The sequence below is a fragment of the Bos indicus x Bos taurus genome, chromosome 5 (genome assembly GCF_003369695.1).
Source record: "Bos indicus x Bos taurus breed Angus x Brahman F1 hybrid chromosome 5, Bos_hybrid_MaternalHap_v2.0, whole genome shotgun sequence".
Taxonomy (NCBI): Eukaryota; Metazoa; Chordata; class Mammalia; order Artiodactyla; family Bovidae; genus Bos; species Bos indicus x Bos taurus.
The window spans coordinates 54,907,175-54,924,198 of NC_040080.1; the positions used below are offsets into that span (position 1 = coordinate 54,907,175).

Below are 17,024 nucleotides of genomic sequence, written 5' to 3' on the forward strand. Positions count from 1 at the left end.
CAAGAATACTGGAGCAGGTTGCCATTTCCTCCTTCAGGGGATCTTCCCATCCCAGGGATCCAACACATGTCTCTGCACTGCAGGCGGATTCTTTACCACTGAGCCATCAGGGAAGCCCCAAGCAATCTAATACCTTTCAATAAATCCTAGTGTATACTCAATGAGTCCAAGTTGACCTTAGTTAGCGACAATCAAGGAAGTTTACTGCTTCAAAATTCAGTACCAGAAAGAAGGGTATTGTCAATAGCAAATATTAAACCAGTTTGAGTCAAGGTTTTTTGTTATTTGAAGCCCAGGGCATCCCAACTGATCTCCCTGATTTTACTGAGTTAATTAGAAGAAACAAAGTGTTCCAAAAGCTATCAGTCTGACTCAGGACTTCCATGGTGGTCCAGAGGCTGAGGTTCCATGCTCCCAATGCAAGGGGCCTGGGTTTAATCCCCGGTCCAGGAGCTATATCCCACATGCCACAACCAAGTTCTCATGCTACAACTAAAGATCCCAAGGGCCCAAACTAAGACCTAGCACACCCAGAGAAATCGTTTTTAAAAAAAGGTTTTTAAAAAAAAAAAAAGTTTTAATAGTTTTTAAAAAGTTTTAAAAAGAAAAGTTTACGACTCTGAAACTCGTAAATGTGATCTTTCATCACATGACTTTTTATAATTGTTTATGTAAAATTATAAATTAACAAACTGAATTTCCTATAATGACCATTTCATGATCTGGGTGAACAAATAATACTTTACGTAACTATGAAAATAGTTCACCCAGATCATGAAGTGGTCATTATAGGAAATTCGGTTTGTTAACAGTTTGTTAATAAGTGGTACATGAACTCTCTGGCCTTTCATTGGTTAATCCATCACTACACATCCTGAATGGGTTTGCTTATCAAAGAGAATCTTCACTAGCACCTGAATCTTCACTACAGCCCCCGACAATAAAACTTCTTCTGACAGCTGATCCAAACACTGCACAAAGTTTTGCTTTTACACAATTTGCATATATCTTATTTTGAACCATATCTATTTCTTCGGTGCCAATGATGAACTCATCAGATCACCATTCAAATATTCATGGGCCCTCCATACTGGGATTTCTGATCATGTGACCCACTACTGAAAACACCGGGACACTCTGGATTCTTTTTTCACTTTCAGCTCTTTGCTAGATGAGTCCATGGCCTGGGTAAGTCAGGGCTAATCTTGACAACTCTTGAGGTGGAACATTTCAAACATTCATGGGGTACCTCGCTGTTCTTGCCTGACAAAGAACACACACGCCCTTTTTGTGTTGCAGTCCTCTTTCTTTTATGTTCCCTCTGCCCTTAAAATCCATCCACATCTAAATTAGAAAGGCAGACTGAGTGTAAATACTGAGTCCTACCTTGACGTTAGCACTGATTGAAACTTTCTCAGTCTGTCCTGGCTGCTCTACTGCTACTGCTGCTGCTAAGTCGCTTCAGTCGTGTCCGACTCTGTGCGACCCGAGACTGCAGCCCACTAAGGCTCCCCCGTCCCTGGGATTCTCCAGGAAAGAACACTGGAGTGGATTGACATTTCCTTCTCCAATGCATGAAAGTGGAAAGTGAAAGTGAAGTCGCTCAGTCATGTCCGACTCTTAGCAACCCCACGGACTGCAGCCTACCAGGCTCCTCCGTCAATGGGATTTTCCAGGCAAGAGTACTGGAGTGGGTGACATTGCCTCTAACAGAATACTATAAACTGGGTGGCTTATGAACAACAGGACTTTATTTCTCACAGCTCAGGAAGCTGGGAAGTCCAATCAAGGTGCTGGCAGATTTAGTGCCTACTGAGGCCTTGCCTCCTGGTTCACCCTACTATCCTCTCAGGGTGGAAGCAGAAAGGGAACTCTCCGTCATCTCTTTGATGAGGGCACTAAACCCATTCATTAGAGATTTCCTTCATGACCTAATCACCTCTCCAAAACCCTACCCCTAAAGACTATAACATTGGGGATTATGTTTCAACATGAATTTTGGGAAGACACAAAATTGTCTATAACAAACCTAGACTACATGTGGGTATGGCCAATATTGAGTTAGTCTCCATTTAGTCACCTGGAATCTACCATGTTCCTTCCCTGAGGAAGAAAGGGCACCGGGAGGGCACAAAGGAAAAGGGGAAACTGGGAATGCCAGACACAGTGCAGAGAACCAACCACTATATGGTCACAGCAATGTTGCAGATCTAACACAGCAAGCTCCCAGGAGCTCTTGACCTGCTGGCCAGGGCTTTTTGGCCCAGACTGAAGATGGCCCATTTAATCTAGGACATTCTCTTACTTCATGGTAATACAGATGGCTTTCCAAGTGGCAGGAGTGGTAAAGAACCTGGGAAAATCCCCTGGAGGAGGGCATGGCAACCCACCCCAGTATTCTTGCCTGGAGAATCTCACGGACAGAGGAGCCTAGCAGGCTACAGTCCATAGGGTCACAAAGAGTCGGACACAACTGAAGTGACTTAAAAAACCTGCCAAGCAGCAAGTAAGAAAAAGAGTTTACTTTGGGAGTTTCTTATGGGACAGCTTCCATGCAAGACTGCCCACATCCTGGCTCCGCTCCTGGGTTTATTATTTGCAAGCCTCAATCTTTTATTAAAGCCTTCCCCTGACCCTCCGGCTTCAACTGTTTCAGCCTCCTTTAGCTGGGCTAGTTCAAGGAAAGATCATGATCCAGGGTTGGGCTCAAGAACTAATGGTGCAAGAGCACCTCCCTGTGGTTGAGTGTCAGGAGAGCAAGAAACTTTAGCTCCTGGATCTACCCAAAGCAAGAGAGAAAAGCAAGGAAATGATTGTGATTAAGTGTAAGCTTTGGAGTTTGTAGGTGACATTTTCCTTAGACCATTTCTTTAGTGCCGAAGGATTACAGACCATGAGGTCCGAGGTGCAGAGGATAGCCACTGAAGTTTTTATTTTTAAAATCTTTATTTATTTTATAGAAATATAGTCGATTTACAATATTATATTAGTTTCAGATGTACTACATAGTGATTCAATATTTTTCTAGGTTACACTCTATTCAAAGCTATTATAAAATGTTGGCTACATTCCCTGTGCTGTACATTACATTCTTGTATCTTTTTTGTTTTATATTTAGTAGTCTGTACCTCTTAATCCTCTATGCCTATCTTGCTCCCCTCCCCCCAGCCCTCCCCCTACTGGTAACTAGTTTGTTCTCTATATCTTTAAGTCTGTTTCTAGTTCATTATTTTCATTTGTTTCAATTTTTAGATTCTACATATAAATGGTAACATATAGTATTTGTCTTTCTCTGTCTGACTTATTGCAGTAAGCTTAATATCCTCTAGGTCCATCCATATTGCAAATGGCAAGATTTCACTTTTTTGGCAAAGTAATATTCTATGTGCGTGTGTGTGTGTGTATACCACATCTCCTTTATTCACCTGTTGGCTAGAAGGTTGCTTCCATATCTTGGCTATTGTAAATAATGTCATTATGGGAGTTCCCTGGTAGTCTAGTGGTTAGGATTTGGCATTGTCACTGCAAAGGCCTGGTTGGGAAACTGATATCTGACAAGCCACACAGTGCAGCCAAAAAAAAAATTTTTGTTTCTTTTTGAATTAGTGTTTTCATTTTCTTTGGATATATACCCAGGAGTGGAATTGCTGGATCATATAGTAGTTCTAGTTTTAGCCACTGAAAATTTTAAAGCCCTGAATATAATTTAGCAGGAACACTATCACAGGCAATCAGTTTTTGTTCTGTTGCTAAAGCTATTGGATATATGCTAAAGTGATTTTTTTTTTTTTGGTCTGAGTGACAAGAAAATAATGTTTAATCAATATGCAAATCAAACGGTCTCCACTGGCATTATTAATCTAAAAAGAAATAATTGCATAGTTACTAGTAAGAGGAAGGACATTTAGTCTATACTTTCAAATGGGACAATCATTCTAAAGAGCTGTTCACTGGCAAAATTTCTCCCCAAGTTAGTATAGATTATATGCTATGTCATAAAAGGTAACAATCATGAAGTGTTTTTTTTCAGTATTTGCTTTTAGAGAAAAATCCTAAAACTTGTAGAGACTTCTGATGTCAGAAAATTATGAAATGTAAGAGTATATTTAGCAATCAGGGTGACTTAGCTCATGGTAATTGGCATATGTATAATTATAATTTGCATTCCAGTTATTTAGACTGAGATATCCTTGATCAGGTTGAACATACTGTGAATAGAAGATCTCTTTTTCCAAGAAATAAGGTGCAGACAGTCTTTGGAGAATGGCCTCACTGAACTGGTAAGTTAGCTTTCTCCGGATTTTGATGATTTCCCCAGTTCTTCCATAATTCCTCAGTGCTCTGGCCATTTTCTGATAAGTCATGGTCTTCCGGTTGCCTTTTCTTTTTCCCCAGAGTTGGGCAAGTTTTTCTTTGTTTTTTGATACAAACTGAAAGATGCCTTTGGTTTGATCTATCCACTGAATACAAGATGCCATCTCTGGATTACATAGGGATTCATGAAGGTATTCAAACAGTCGGAGCTTCTTCCTGCCTAAAACAGAGGAAAACAACATCATGCTTCACCATGGCTCTACACAGAGCACCTTCTCAGGAAGGATTTGTTGAGTGAATACAGAATTGAAAGTTCCATTGGGATTGGTTTCCCTCCTATTCACCCTCTTAGAATGTATTTATGGTATCATTTTATGGGACTTGGCCTATTGCAGTTTCAAATGAAACTTTCTTGTTGGGGAAGTTGTCCAAAATGTTGTAGTCTTTCATTGGAAAAGGGAAGCATGGAGCCTCTTTACCCTAGTCTCTCATCTGTCATGTGGTCTTTCTTTACAGTTAAATCTTGACTTCTAGTTTTATGTTAAACTATCTACAGAACAAGACTGAGCAAAATGTACTACAAAGTTTAGTGGTTCTAAAGAGAAGTTTCAGGACTTCCTCAGTGGTCTGGTGGTTAAGAATCTGCCTTTCAATGCAGGGGATGTGGGTTCGATCCCTGGTCAGGGAACTAAGATCCCACATGCCACAGAGCAACTAACACCCGACACAGACAAATAGTTGTTTTGTTTAAAGGAGAAGTCTCAAAAGACCTTTCCAAAAGGGAACTCATTTGAAGCAGCTTTATTCAAGTAAGTTAAGACAAATAAGCTAAAGAAGGTGAATGCATTTTGTAAAATGTAAAACAATGTGCAAATTCAAGTGAAATCAGTAATGCTGCTGCTACTGCTGCTAAGTCACTTCAGTTGTGTCCGACTCTGTGTGATCCCATAGACGACAGCCCACCAGGCTCCACCGTCCCTGGGATTCTCCAGGCAAAAACACTGGAGTGGGTTGCCATTTCCTTCTCCAATGCATGAAAGTGAAAAGTGAAAGTGAAGTCGCTCAGTTGTGTCCGACTCTTAGCGACCCCATGGACTGCAGCCTACCAGGCTCCTCTGTCCATGGGATTTTCCAGGCAAGAGTACCAGAGTGGGGTGCCATTGCCTTCTCCTGAAATCAGTAATAGACTTATGTAAAAATGCTAACTCTGGCTCTGCATAATTACTTGAAAAAAAAATAGAAAAAAAGCAAAGTTGAAATCCCAAAATATCTTCATGACATTCTGACATTATTAATGAGAAATGACAGAGAGCATGGTGATGTTTTTCATTGCTGTGAAATAAAATGATACTGCCAGAGCTTTTAATCTCTTTTGGAACACAGCCCTTTATATTTCAGAGTAACTAGAAAGGAAACTTTGAGAAGATTTGCTGTGATTTTTGCTTGTTTGGTCGATTGGAGAACAGAGGTGCCAAGCCGTTTTATGACTTCTGAATTGGCCTGTAAACATCATGGTCCACCAGATCTGTCAGTAGCTAAAAGTTCCACGGCCAAATTCCATTTTCCCCTTGAGAAAGTCAAACAGTGGATTCCCAAACTGCTTTAAACAGTCTCTGGGGTGTAAGACTCATACATCGGTCATTATTCATCCAAAAGCCTCAAAGATTATCTTTTGTGTTATATTATCTTGAGTTTATGAATTGAGAAATGAAAGGGACTTACCAAAAAACACATTATGAATTAAAGTCACAGACTTAAACAAGCTCTCTGGCTCTCATCCAATGGTCAAATCAATTATAATGGATCCTCATCTTTTAAAGTTTGTTTTCGATTTTGAAAAAAAAGATGTTTGAACTTTTGTGTTTTGAAAATAAAGGTATATGATAAAAAATTCAAACAGAAGCACAAGCTGAAAGTAAAAACTCCAATCTAGTCTGCATATCTTTAGAAAACAATTTATTTTTTGCATATATAATCATATGCATATTGGAGAAGGGCATGGCAACACACTCCAGGATTCTTGCCTGAAAACTCCCATGGACAGAGGAACCTGCCAGGCTACAGTCTATGGGGTTGCAAAGAGTCAGACACAGCCAAGCAACTAATACTTTATCCTTTAAAAGTGAAAATTGGTATAGTATTTTGTACTTTTTCCAGTGTCTAATATATCTTAAATAAATCATTGAACCATATAGAGACTAGCTATAGATAGAGGAAATACTAAAGTGTTGACAACAGTTAGTTCTGGGGGATAGCATGGGAAGAAAGAACATTTTTTCACTCATTCTTCACGTACTTCTGAATCATCTGAAATTTTCATGAGCATTATTACTCTTGAATTATGGAATTACAAAGGATTAAAACCCAAACCAAAATGGTATTCAGAGATCATTCTGCTTCAATATTTAAAGTATGCTCTTTTGCATTTTAATAATTATATATGTTCTATTTGTGTGTGTGTGTGTTAGTTGCTTAGTCATGTCTGACTTTTTTGCAACCCCATAGGCTTCAGCCCCACCAGGCCCCTCTGTCCATGGGATTCTCCACTGGACACTGGAGTGGGTTGCCATTTCCTTCTCCAAAAGGAACTATAGAAAGAAAGAAAGTGAAGTCGCTGTCTCCTAATAATGAATTCTTGAAGTATTTTGAAATTTCATTGTTTCAAATGTATCATGACTTCAGGTGGATGACAACTCTAAAAACAAAAATAGTAAATTATATTTCCCCTAATTGCAAAGATCCACAGCCCAAAACATCAGTGAAAAGATATAGGCATCATACTCTGGACTTAGTTGGTTTGTTAAAAAAAAAAGAATAGGAGACAGAGGTAGAAGCATTATTGTCCTAATATTAAATTACTGCCATTATTCAATACTTAGTAGTAATGTTCAGTAGATTTACTTTACTTATGTGATATTATACATTATTCCTTTCTGGATTAGAGTATTACTGCATAGTTAGATTTTATAATTCTAGGATACAGTATACTGTTTTATAGGAACAAAACTGCTACTGCTGCTACTAAGTCACTTCAGTCGTGTCCGACTCTGTGTGACCCCATAGACGACAACCCACCAGGCTCCCACGTCCCTGGGATTCTCCAGGCAAGAACACTGGAGTGGGTTGCCATTTCCTTCTCCAATGCATGAAAGTGAAAAGTCAAAGTGAAGTCGCTCAGTTGTGTCTGACCCTCAGCGACCCCATGGACTGCAGCCTACCAGGCTCCTCCGTCCATGGGATTTTCCAGGCAGGAATACTGGAGTGGGGTGCCATTGCCTTCTCCATAGGAACAAAACTAGTTATCCCAAAAAATATTCATTTAAAGTAATTTTAAGTATGAACATGTAAAAGAATAAAATTAGAACATTTTCTCACAGATTTATAAAAATAAACTCAAAATGGACTAAAGACTTAAATGTAAGACCAGAAACCAAATGTAAGACCAGAAACCATTAAACTCCTAGAAGAAAACATAGGAAGAATGCTCTTTGACAAAAAGTGTAGCAATATTTTTTTTTTTATCTATCTCCTAAGGCAAAGAAAACAAGAACAAAAATAAACAAATGAGACCTAATTAAACTCAAATGCTTTTGCACAGCAAAGGAAACCATCAACAAAACAAAAAGATAATCTACGGAATGGGAGAAAATATTTGCAAATGATATGAATAAATGGTTAATATCCAAAACATGTAAATAGCTCAAGCAACTCCATATCAAAAAATAAACAATCCCATTAAGAAAATGGGCAGAAGACCTGAATAGACATTTTTCCAAAGACATACAAATGGCCCCAACAGGCACATAAAAATCTTCTAATACCCAACATTGATACTGATTAGAGAATCAGAATCACAATGAATATCATCGCACCCTATCAGAATGGCTATCAACAAAAAGACAAATGGGACTCCCCTGGTGGTTCAGAGGCTAAGACTCTGACTGACATAGAGGCTAAGACTCTGCGCTCCCAATGCAGAGGGCCCAGGTTTCGATCCCTCGTCAGGGAACTAGACCCCACATGCTGCAGCTAGGACCTGGCACAGCCAAAGAAGTAAACAATAAATTTTAAAAAGACCACAAATAACAAGTGTTGGCAAGAATATAGAGAAGAAAGAGCACTTATGCACCGTTGGTGGGAATGCAAACTGGTAGAGCCATGTGAAACACAGTGTGGAGATTCTTCAAAAAGCTTAAAAAAGAACTACCAGTGACTTCCCTGGCGGTCCAGTGGTTAAGACTCTGTGCTTCCAATGCAGGGGGCTCAGGTTCCATCCCTTGTTGGGGAACTAAGATCCCACATGCCATATGGAGTGGCCAAAAGAAAAAAAAGAACCACCATATGACCCAGCAACCTCACTCCTGGGTGTATATCCAAAGAAAATGAAAGCACTAATTTGAAGATACATGCACCCCAATGTTCATAGCAGCATTATTTATAATAGCCAAGATATGGATGTAACGTAAGTGTGAATAAACAGATGAATGGATAAAGAAGATGTATATATACATACATTTGAATATAACTCATCCATAAAAAAATAAAATAAAATTTTGCCATTTGCAACAAAGTAGATGGACCTAGAGGGTATTATGATAAAATGAAAAGTCAGACAAAGAAAGACAAATACTGTATGTTATCACTTATATGTGGAATCTAAAAAAACCTAAAAAGTTTAAAAATTAACAAATATAGCCAAACAGAAACAGACTCACAGATATAGAGAATAAACTAGTGGTTACCAGTGGGCAGAGGGAAGGAGGGAGGAGCAAGATTAGGATAGAGAATCAAGAGGTGCAAACTACTATGTATAAAATAAGTTACAAGGATATATTATGCAGTACAAGGAATATGGCCAATATTTTATAATAATTTTAAATGGAGTATAATCTATAAAAATTTTGAATCAGTATGTTGTAAACCTGAAACTAATATAATATTATAAATCAACTACACCTCAATAAAAAATATAAATTTAAAAAACAAAATAATGTTAGCTATGATATCATTTTTTAAATTGCAGTATAAAGTTGTGACGCATCTTACATGTCTTTGTATTTAGTAGGTGTGTACTATCACAAACAACATTGCAAGGAACATCCTAATACATATTTACATACACATATGTACCTAAGGTATTTGAGGAAATAGCCATAGTACTAGACTATAAGCATAGTGATTTATATGGGTTTTCTAACTTAATTTTTACAGCAGTCTTACAATGTGTGTACAATTATTATTTGCTTTTCTTTATTTTTTGAATATGAATACTGTGGTACAGAAGGTTAAATGATTTGGCCAGGCTCACATAATTAACCCAGAGTTCACATTCAACCACTGAGTCATAGAGTCACTAAGAGTCTAAAGATACGAACATTTAAAATTTTGGGAGATATTGCTAAATTGCTTTACAAAACTGTACCAGTTTATACCCCCTTTAATAATGCATGTGAAAAACAAAAATAATGCACGTGAGTGTGTGTGGCCCACATCTTGGCCAACACAAGTTATTATCTTGCTTTAACACTTTTTTCTTACCTGTTAGATGAGATCGCCTTCAATTTATGAAATCAGGATTTCAAATTTATGAAATAAAGTTATTATTATGGAACTTTTTTTCTGTGGAAAACTTAATAGAGAAGATGATTTCTGTCCCTAGGGCTTCACAGTTGGAATAAGATTGCTAAGACAATTCATGGAAAACCTCCCCCTTCTATACCTAAAATTTATATACCTTATTTTTTTTTTAATTGAAGTATAGAAGATGTACAATATAAGTTATAGGTGTACAATATAATGATTAACAATTTTTAAAGGTCATATGCCAATTAAAGCTATTATAAAATATTGGCTTTATTCTCTGTGTTGTAGAATGTAACCTTGTATCTTACTTTATACATAATAACCTCTTAATTACCTACCTTTATATATCCCATCCCCCTGCTGGTAACCAGTAACCTGTTCTCCATATTTTACATCCTATTTTTTTTTTTTTTTTTTTAGGCTCCACTGGATGACATGTGGGATCTTAGTGACTTGTTCAGGGATCAAACCCATGAGCCCTGCATCAAGAGTACAGTCTTAAGAACTGAACCACCAGGGAAATCCCCTTACACCCTATACTTAAACACAGATTTATTTGAGGGACTGACGCTTCACACCTTCACAACATCTCTATGAAGCAAAAGGAAAGCTCATTCAAAATAAACAGCTTGGAGTCTTTTGTCTGTCAGAGTTGTTATTCTCAGTTGTGAGAAAAAAACATTTTGCAAGTCATTTCCAAACTCAGATATGAAATCCCCTAAAAGCTGCTTTGATAAAGACTTGGTTCTTTTGCAAGGAGTGATGTATCCACATACCTTTTCCTCCCTTTTGCTGGAGAAGAGCAGGTTGTACCAGCTGGTTTTCGGGGATGTTCTGCAGAGATTGATGAATATTTCCTTCAAAATAGAGGTCCGTAGCACTGTTCTATATAAATAATGTATCAAGATGTTAAATGGGACTTTCTGTGCGGCCACCAATTGGTGGCCAAAGTCAAAATCTGAGGGCAAAAAGAATGTTCAACAGCTCTCAAATTTGGAAAAGCGCTACCTTCAGTGGCTGTCTCCCAGGGCAGAGCCAGCATCAAACCCATATACAGAGAGTGCCAAGGGACAGAGGTTACCGAGGAATTCTGAGTATCCTCAGAATTGAGAGGAATTCTGAATTCTCCCTTCTCTCTCATAAAGGAGAGTAGGTTACTTTCCTCCTTTCCCCTAAAAATGACCAGTAAGAAAGATTCAAAAGAATCACTAGTAGAAATGGAAGTGCCAGCAATAAGGGAAGACAAGCTTCCATTCCAGAACTGGATGCCCATCTAGACAAGATGAGACAAGGAGAGACAGATGGCAGTTGCAGGAGGGCAGAGCCAAGAGAGGAGGCAGGAGGAAACCACCTGAGCTTCTACCATTACATATGGCAAAAAGACAGGGCAGAAGGGGCTAGACTTGAGCCATCCCCATACAGCAGGCAACGAGTTCCCAACCACAAGGGGCTGTGCAGTGCACACTGTGGGTAGAATCTGAAGAGGAAGTAGGGTTGCCCTAGCAACTGAAAATATTAGGCATCCTCTAATTTACCTGGTAACCCTAAGCAGAGGTGAGAGAGGTTAAAGTAAAACCAAAACTCCCTCTTAAAAGAAATGTCTTGTTGGAGAGACCCTGACAGTACAATTTACAGGGACAGAAAAAGGATATTTGACATAGCATGGTTGAAAGTAATGACTGAAAAAAAACGAAGACTACTTTATATTTATACTCTGTTTCAGAGTATTAAGACTGTTTGATAAAATGGATACATCAAGAAAACAATGCCGAGAATTCCATGGCAGTCAAGTGGTTAGAACTCCACACTTCCATAGCAGGGGGCATGGATTCAGTCCCTGGTTGGGGAAATAAGATCCCACATGCCATGACGTGGCCAAAAAAATAAATAAAAATAATTTAAAAAAAAAGAAAACAATGCAAAAAAAATACATGGAAGGAGAGATGGTAGAGACACTTCCATTTGCAGAAGGTGCTAAAATAGAAATGAATTGGTCCAATATACATAGCTAGCTCTGAGCTTGGGACGGGAAACAAAGCGGGTTAATACAAGACTGTAGGTAAAGCCAGTACAGGGAATGTTTTTAGGGGAACCATAGCTTTTCTGCAGTTTTCTGGATGGACTGAGGAGAAGCATTGACATGAGAACCCTAAAATACCTCCTCTTTATAGAATCATTCAGACCTGTCTGAAGTCAGATGAAGAACAATGATAAAGGGGAGTTTCCTTCTTGACAGCATTGATGATCCCCCAACTTGCCTGCCAAATTCACGCCTCAGGTGACCCCAAGTGAGCATTTTCAGTCAGTTTCAGCTAGCATACACCAAGGGAAGGCTGGTGTAAATAGGAAATTTGCTTGTTACTGAGGGATGACAGTCTCCTGGTAAAAGTACTCACTATTACTGTTCTCCAATTATAGATGGGTTCCTCTGCAGGCTGCACACCATAGCTGTTGGAATTTCCTCTGATATGAGAACGGTGGTTGATAAAAGCCAGGTAATTTTTGTAATCTAATTTAAAAACAGAGAAAGAAACTGACAAGGTCAAATTTTATATTTATGTGTGTGAATGATGACAAATGCTTATGTGATTGATCGTGGCATTTTTATATGTGAGACACTAAATTTATTTAGGATAGAGAATAGGCAGATCTGTCTCCTAATGTAAAAGAAATAAAACCAAAAAACAAACAAATGGGGGGGCTTCCCAGATTACCTGTTCTAGTGGTAAAGAGCCCACCTGCCAATGCAGGAGTCATAAGAGATGCGGGTTCCATCCATGGGTCGGGAAGATCCCCTGAAGGAGGGCATGGCAACCTACTCCAATATTCTTGACTGGAGAATCCCATGGACAGAGGAGACTGTTGGGCTACAGTCCATAGAGTCTCAAAGAGTTGGACACAACTGAAGAGACTTAGCATGTTCACACATGAACAAATGGGATCTAATTAAACTTAAAAACTTTTGTACAGCAAAAGAAAACATTGACAAAACAAAGACAACCTACAGAATGTGAGAAAACATTTGCAAATGATGTGACTCACAATAGGTTACTTTCCAAAATATATAAAGAGCTCAATATAAAAAAAGAACAATCAAAAAATGGGCAGAAGACCTGAATTGACACTTCACCAAAGAACACATAGGGATGGCCAATAGGCACATGGAAAGATTCTCAACATTGCTAATTACTACGGAGAAGGCAGTGGCATGCCACTCCAGTACTCTTGCCTGGAAAATCCCATGGACGGAGGAGCCTGCTAATTATTAAAGAAAAGCAAATCAAAACAATGAGATATCATCTCACACAGGTCAAAGGACCATCATCAAAAAGTCTACAAACAATAAATTCTGGAGAGAATGTAGGAAAAAAGGAATCCTTGTACACTGTTAGTGGGAATGCAAATCTGTACAGCCCCTGTGAAAAACAGTATAGAGGATTCTCAAAAAAATAACTAGCGTAAGATTCAGCAATTCCACTCCTAGATATACATCTGAAGAAAATGAAAACTCTAAATTCAAAATGATACATGCGTTCCAGTGTTCACAGCAGCACTGTTTACAATAGTAAAGACAGGGAAACAACCTAAGTGCCCATCAACAGACAAATGGGTGTGGTATATACATACAATGGAACATTACTAAATCATAAACAATGAAATTCTGCAATTTGCAACAAGTATATATCTAGAGAATGTTATGCTTAGTGAAATTAGTCAGACAAAGACAAGTGCTAGATGATATCACTTATATGTGGAATCTAAAAAATAATACAAACAAAACAGAAAGATACTCTCAGACATAGAAAACAAACTTGTGGCTATGTAGAGGGACAGGGAAGGTGGGAAGGACAATTCAGTGGTATGGGATAAACACACTACAATGTATGAGAAAGATAAGCAACAAAGATATGTTGTACAGCACAGAGAATTATAGCTATTATCTTAGAATGACTTGTAATGGAGTGAATCACAATGTTGTACACCTGAAATTAATATTATAAATCAGTTATGTTTCATTAATATACAAAACCTAACAAAAATTGTTTAAGGTGGATAATCCTGTTTGATTTCTGCCTTTAGAACTGATCCCAGATGCACGGGGTAAAAAGGATCTTTTCTGTTCAGGTCATTATTCTCATGTGTGTGGTATGTGACCAACAAGCCATCTGATGTACAAACAGAAGGAGACTGACATCTTTACCTGAGGAGTACTGAAAGTCTCCAGTTGAATGCTGCCTCAGTACTTCAAAAGCATCTTCAAATGCTTGACCCAGCTTGTCTTGTTCAGCACAAGCCTATTAGAACAATGGCAGAACTCTGGAGTTAAGACATTACCAACTGAACTTAATTTTGCTGATGTAAAGGAGGGCTTCTCAACCACAGCACAACCTATTAGCAATTTTGGTTGACTGTCTCTTTTGTAGAGGGTTGTCCTGTGCATTGTTGGGTGCAAAACAGCATCCCACCAGATACCAGTGTCAATCCCACTGGTGACAACCAAAAATATCTTAAACGTAGCCAAATATGCCCTGGAGGACAACATCAAGCCTGGTTGAGATCCACTGCTCTACAATATAGTATCTAAAACCAGTGCTCATTCTATAGTATGGTATTTAATGTTTTATAAATTTTTAGCAAGGAATTAGTTATATAGCAGAAGACTGATTTAGAAAAAGGGATCGAGGAAGTATGTTTATCAAACAGAATCTGGCTCATTATTTAAAAAATGAAATGTTCTTAATTTCAAAAGCATGTCTCCAAGACCTAAAATTAAATTGTTTTGTAACCATCTCATACCCTTATTAATCTAATGAGGAAAAACAAAGAAGATTTTTAAATGTCAACTTACCATGCTTCATTAAAAAATTGACAATTCTGAAAAAAATTAATATGTAAAAAATAAAATTAGTGTTTCTATTTAATTTGCCTCTGAATTAAAAAAGACTACTTAAAATATTTTCTGCATATACCTTATATAAATCGAAAGTACCATCTGAATTTTGATGAGTACAAGTTTCCTTTCTACAAAAATTTCCTCTGAAGATTTATGTTTGCTTTTCTATCATTACAAAATGTCTTTTAAAAAATATTTCTTTATTATTTATTTGGCTGCACTGGGTCTTAGTTGCAGCATGTGGGATCTAGTTCCCTGACCAGGGGTTGAACCCGGGCCCCCTGCATTAACCACTGGATCACCAGGGAAGTCCTCCAAATTTCTTAAATGTTAAAATAGCTAAATACGTATTGCTGAATCACTTTGCTTTACACTTGAAACTAACACACTGTAAAGTAAATATACTTCAATTAGAAAAAGAGATTAAAAATATAAATAAAATAGCTAAACAGTTAACCACGCAAACCACTTAAGATATGAGAATACAGAAATAATTTGAGTATATTTAAGTATGTCAAGTATTTAAAAATTCCTGTAAGTATTAAAAAGTTCTGGAAATGAAAATCTTTTTAACCTTAGCCAGGCTGTCCATTTATAACACTCATTTTGTTTTTTAACTTTCTGGCGTCATATAGACTTCTGAAAATCTGGTGAAAGACATGCTTTTTCTCTCATAAAATGTGAATTTACCTTACAAATAAAATGTACTCTATGAAACCCACCTGTAGAGTTTCTAAGAATCCTGGTCTATAATTTTACATCTACTTTCTTATCTCTGTAAGTAAGTTTTGTTTTAAATAGTTATCATACTGACCCACATTAAATGTTTTAAAACTTTCTGTTCTATACACTACACAAAACAAACAAATCTACATAAGAAAGAGCGGGCAGTGGATCTACATTGTTTACCATTTCATTTAGCACACCAAACCACACTGTTTATACAAGTTTTTAGAATTTATCCTCCAAACACAATGAGCTTTCTCTTTAATATTTAACCTTGCATAAGATGATACAATCTAATACTATTGCTAAACATATCCATAACATATCAATATAATATGTCAAACATCAAAATTCTGTTCTGCTCTTTGAAATCACTGTCATTTAAAAGAACTCAGCCATAAGAATCCGCCTGCCAATGCAGGAGACCCAGTTTCACTCCCTGGGTTGGTCGAGAAGATCCCCTGGAAAGGAGAATGGAAACACACTCCAGCACTCTTGTCTGGAGAATTTCATGGACTGAGAAGCCTGGTGGGCTATAGTCCATGGGGTTGCAAGGAGTAGGACATGACTGTGCAACTAACATAAGAAAAACCATTTAAGAAAGGTAACTATGGGAGGTGATGAATGTGTTAACTAGTCTGATGGTGGTAATCCTTTCCCAATTTGTATGTGTGTCAAATCATCATATTGTACACCTTACACAGTGTTATATCAATTACATCTCAATAAGGTTGGAAAAAAATACAGCTTCTCAGTGTGGAAGATGTTGAAAAATTTAGCAAAAACAACAAAAAAAGAAAATCCATAAATAATTTGAACGATGATTTCTAATGGATATTACCAGTACAGGTATTTTTAAAGGCCATATCAATAACTTTCAATTAATTATGACTCATAAGCACCAAAGGAAATACCTACCTAGGTGAGTGCTGTACTTCGAATTAAATACTTATATGAAACTACTCCCTTTGACTAAAATAGCCCCCAAAACAATCATGACTCTTTAAAGTAGCAAACCCAAATGGAAGGAAAAAAGCTTGAAAACATTATCGATCATTTCAATCGATTAATATTAGTACCAGAATAGGTAGTCAACGAAAAACACTCATTAGGTCAAAAGAAGAAAATTAATAGTTATTACAAGGAATTTTGAAAAGCATAAACTAAACCGCTTACCAGGAAGACACTTCAGCCCTTTACCAAATTCTTTCATTAATATCAGAATCGTTAGGACAGAACTGTCAGGAGCTCACTGACAGAGTTGCATTAAGTAGCTGTTTTTAAGGAAGTGCTACAAAAGGGGATTTTTTTTAAAAGATACAGTGCCTTCATTATTTCTCTTTCATGATATGGCCAGTAGACACCAGGGGCTATTATTTTGAAGTGGCACAGAATATTTGTATACTATAGGCCAAAACCATTAGAACAAACCCCATGAACCCCCACCCCACCCAGCATGAGTTGTGGCCCCCGGGCCCACACAACCCGACTGGGCACCTCTGATCTG

At 37.7% G+C, this 17,024-nt stretch overlaps 1 protein-coding gene across 1 annotated transcript; it reads right to left on the reverse strand.

The window, feature by feature from the left end:
• Positions 1 to 3,624: 3,624 nt before the first annotated feature.
• On the reverse strand, positions 3,625 to 16,760 carry SPIC (Spi-C transcription factor). Its single transcript, XM_027542009.1, has 6 exons — positions 16,694 to 16,760; positions 14,747 to 14,772; positions 14,099 to 14,192; positions 12,294 to 12,406; positions 10,674 to 10,782; positions 3,625 to 4,534 (listed from the first exon to the last, which is right to left on the reverse strand). The coding sequence occupies exons 2-6, from the start codon at positions 14,747 to 14,749 to the stop codon at positions 4,107 to 4,109; spliced, it is 747 nt and encodes a 248-aa protein (XP_027397810.1). The 5' UTR covers positions 14,750 to 14,772; positions 16,694 to 16,760; the 3' UTR covers positions 3,625 to 4,106.
• Positions 16,761 to 17,024: the final 264 nt, after the last annotated feature.

Bases quoted from the DNA above. Each gene is read 5' to 3' on its own strand.
- SPIC (XM_027542009.1), bottom strand. The intron at 10,783-12,293 runs GTGAGTACTTTT...TTATTTATATAG, and splicing joins ATAATTGGAGAACAGTAATA to AACAGTGCTACGGACCTCTA. The intron at 4,535-10,673 runs GTATGTGGATAC...CCTCTGTTTTAG, and splicing joins CCAGCAAAAGGGAGGAAAAG to GCAGGAAGAAGCTCCGACTG.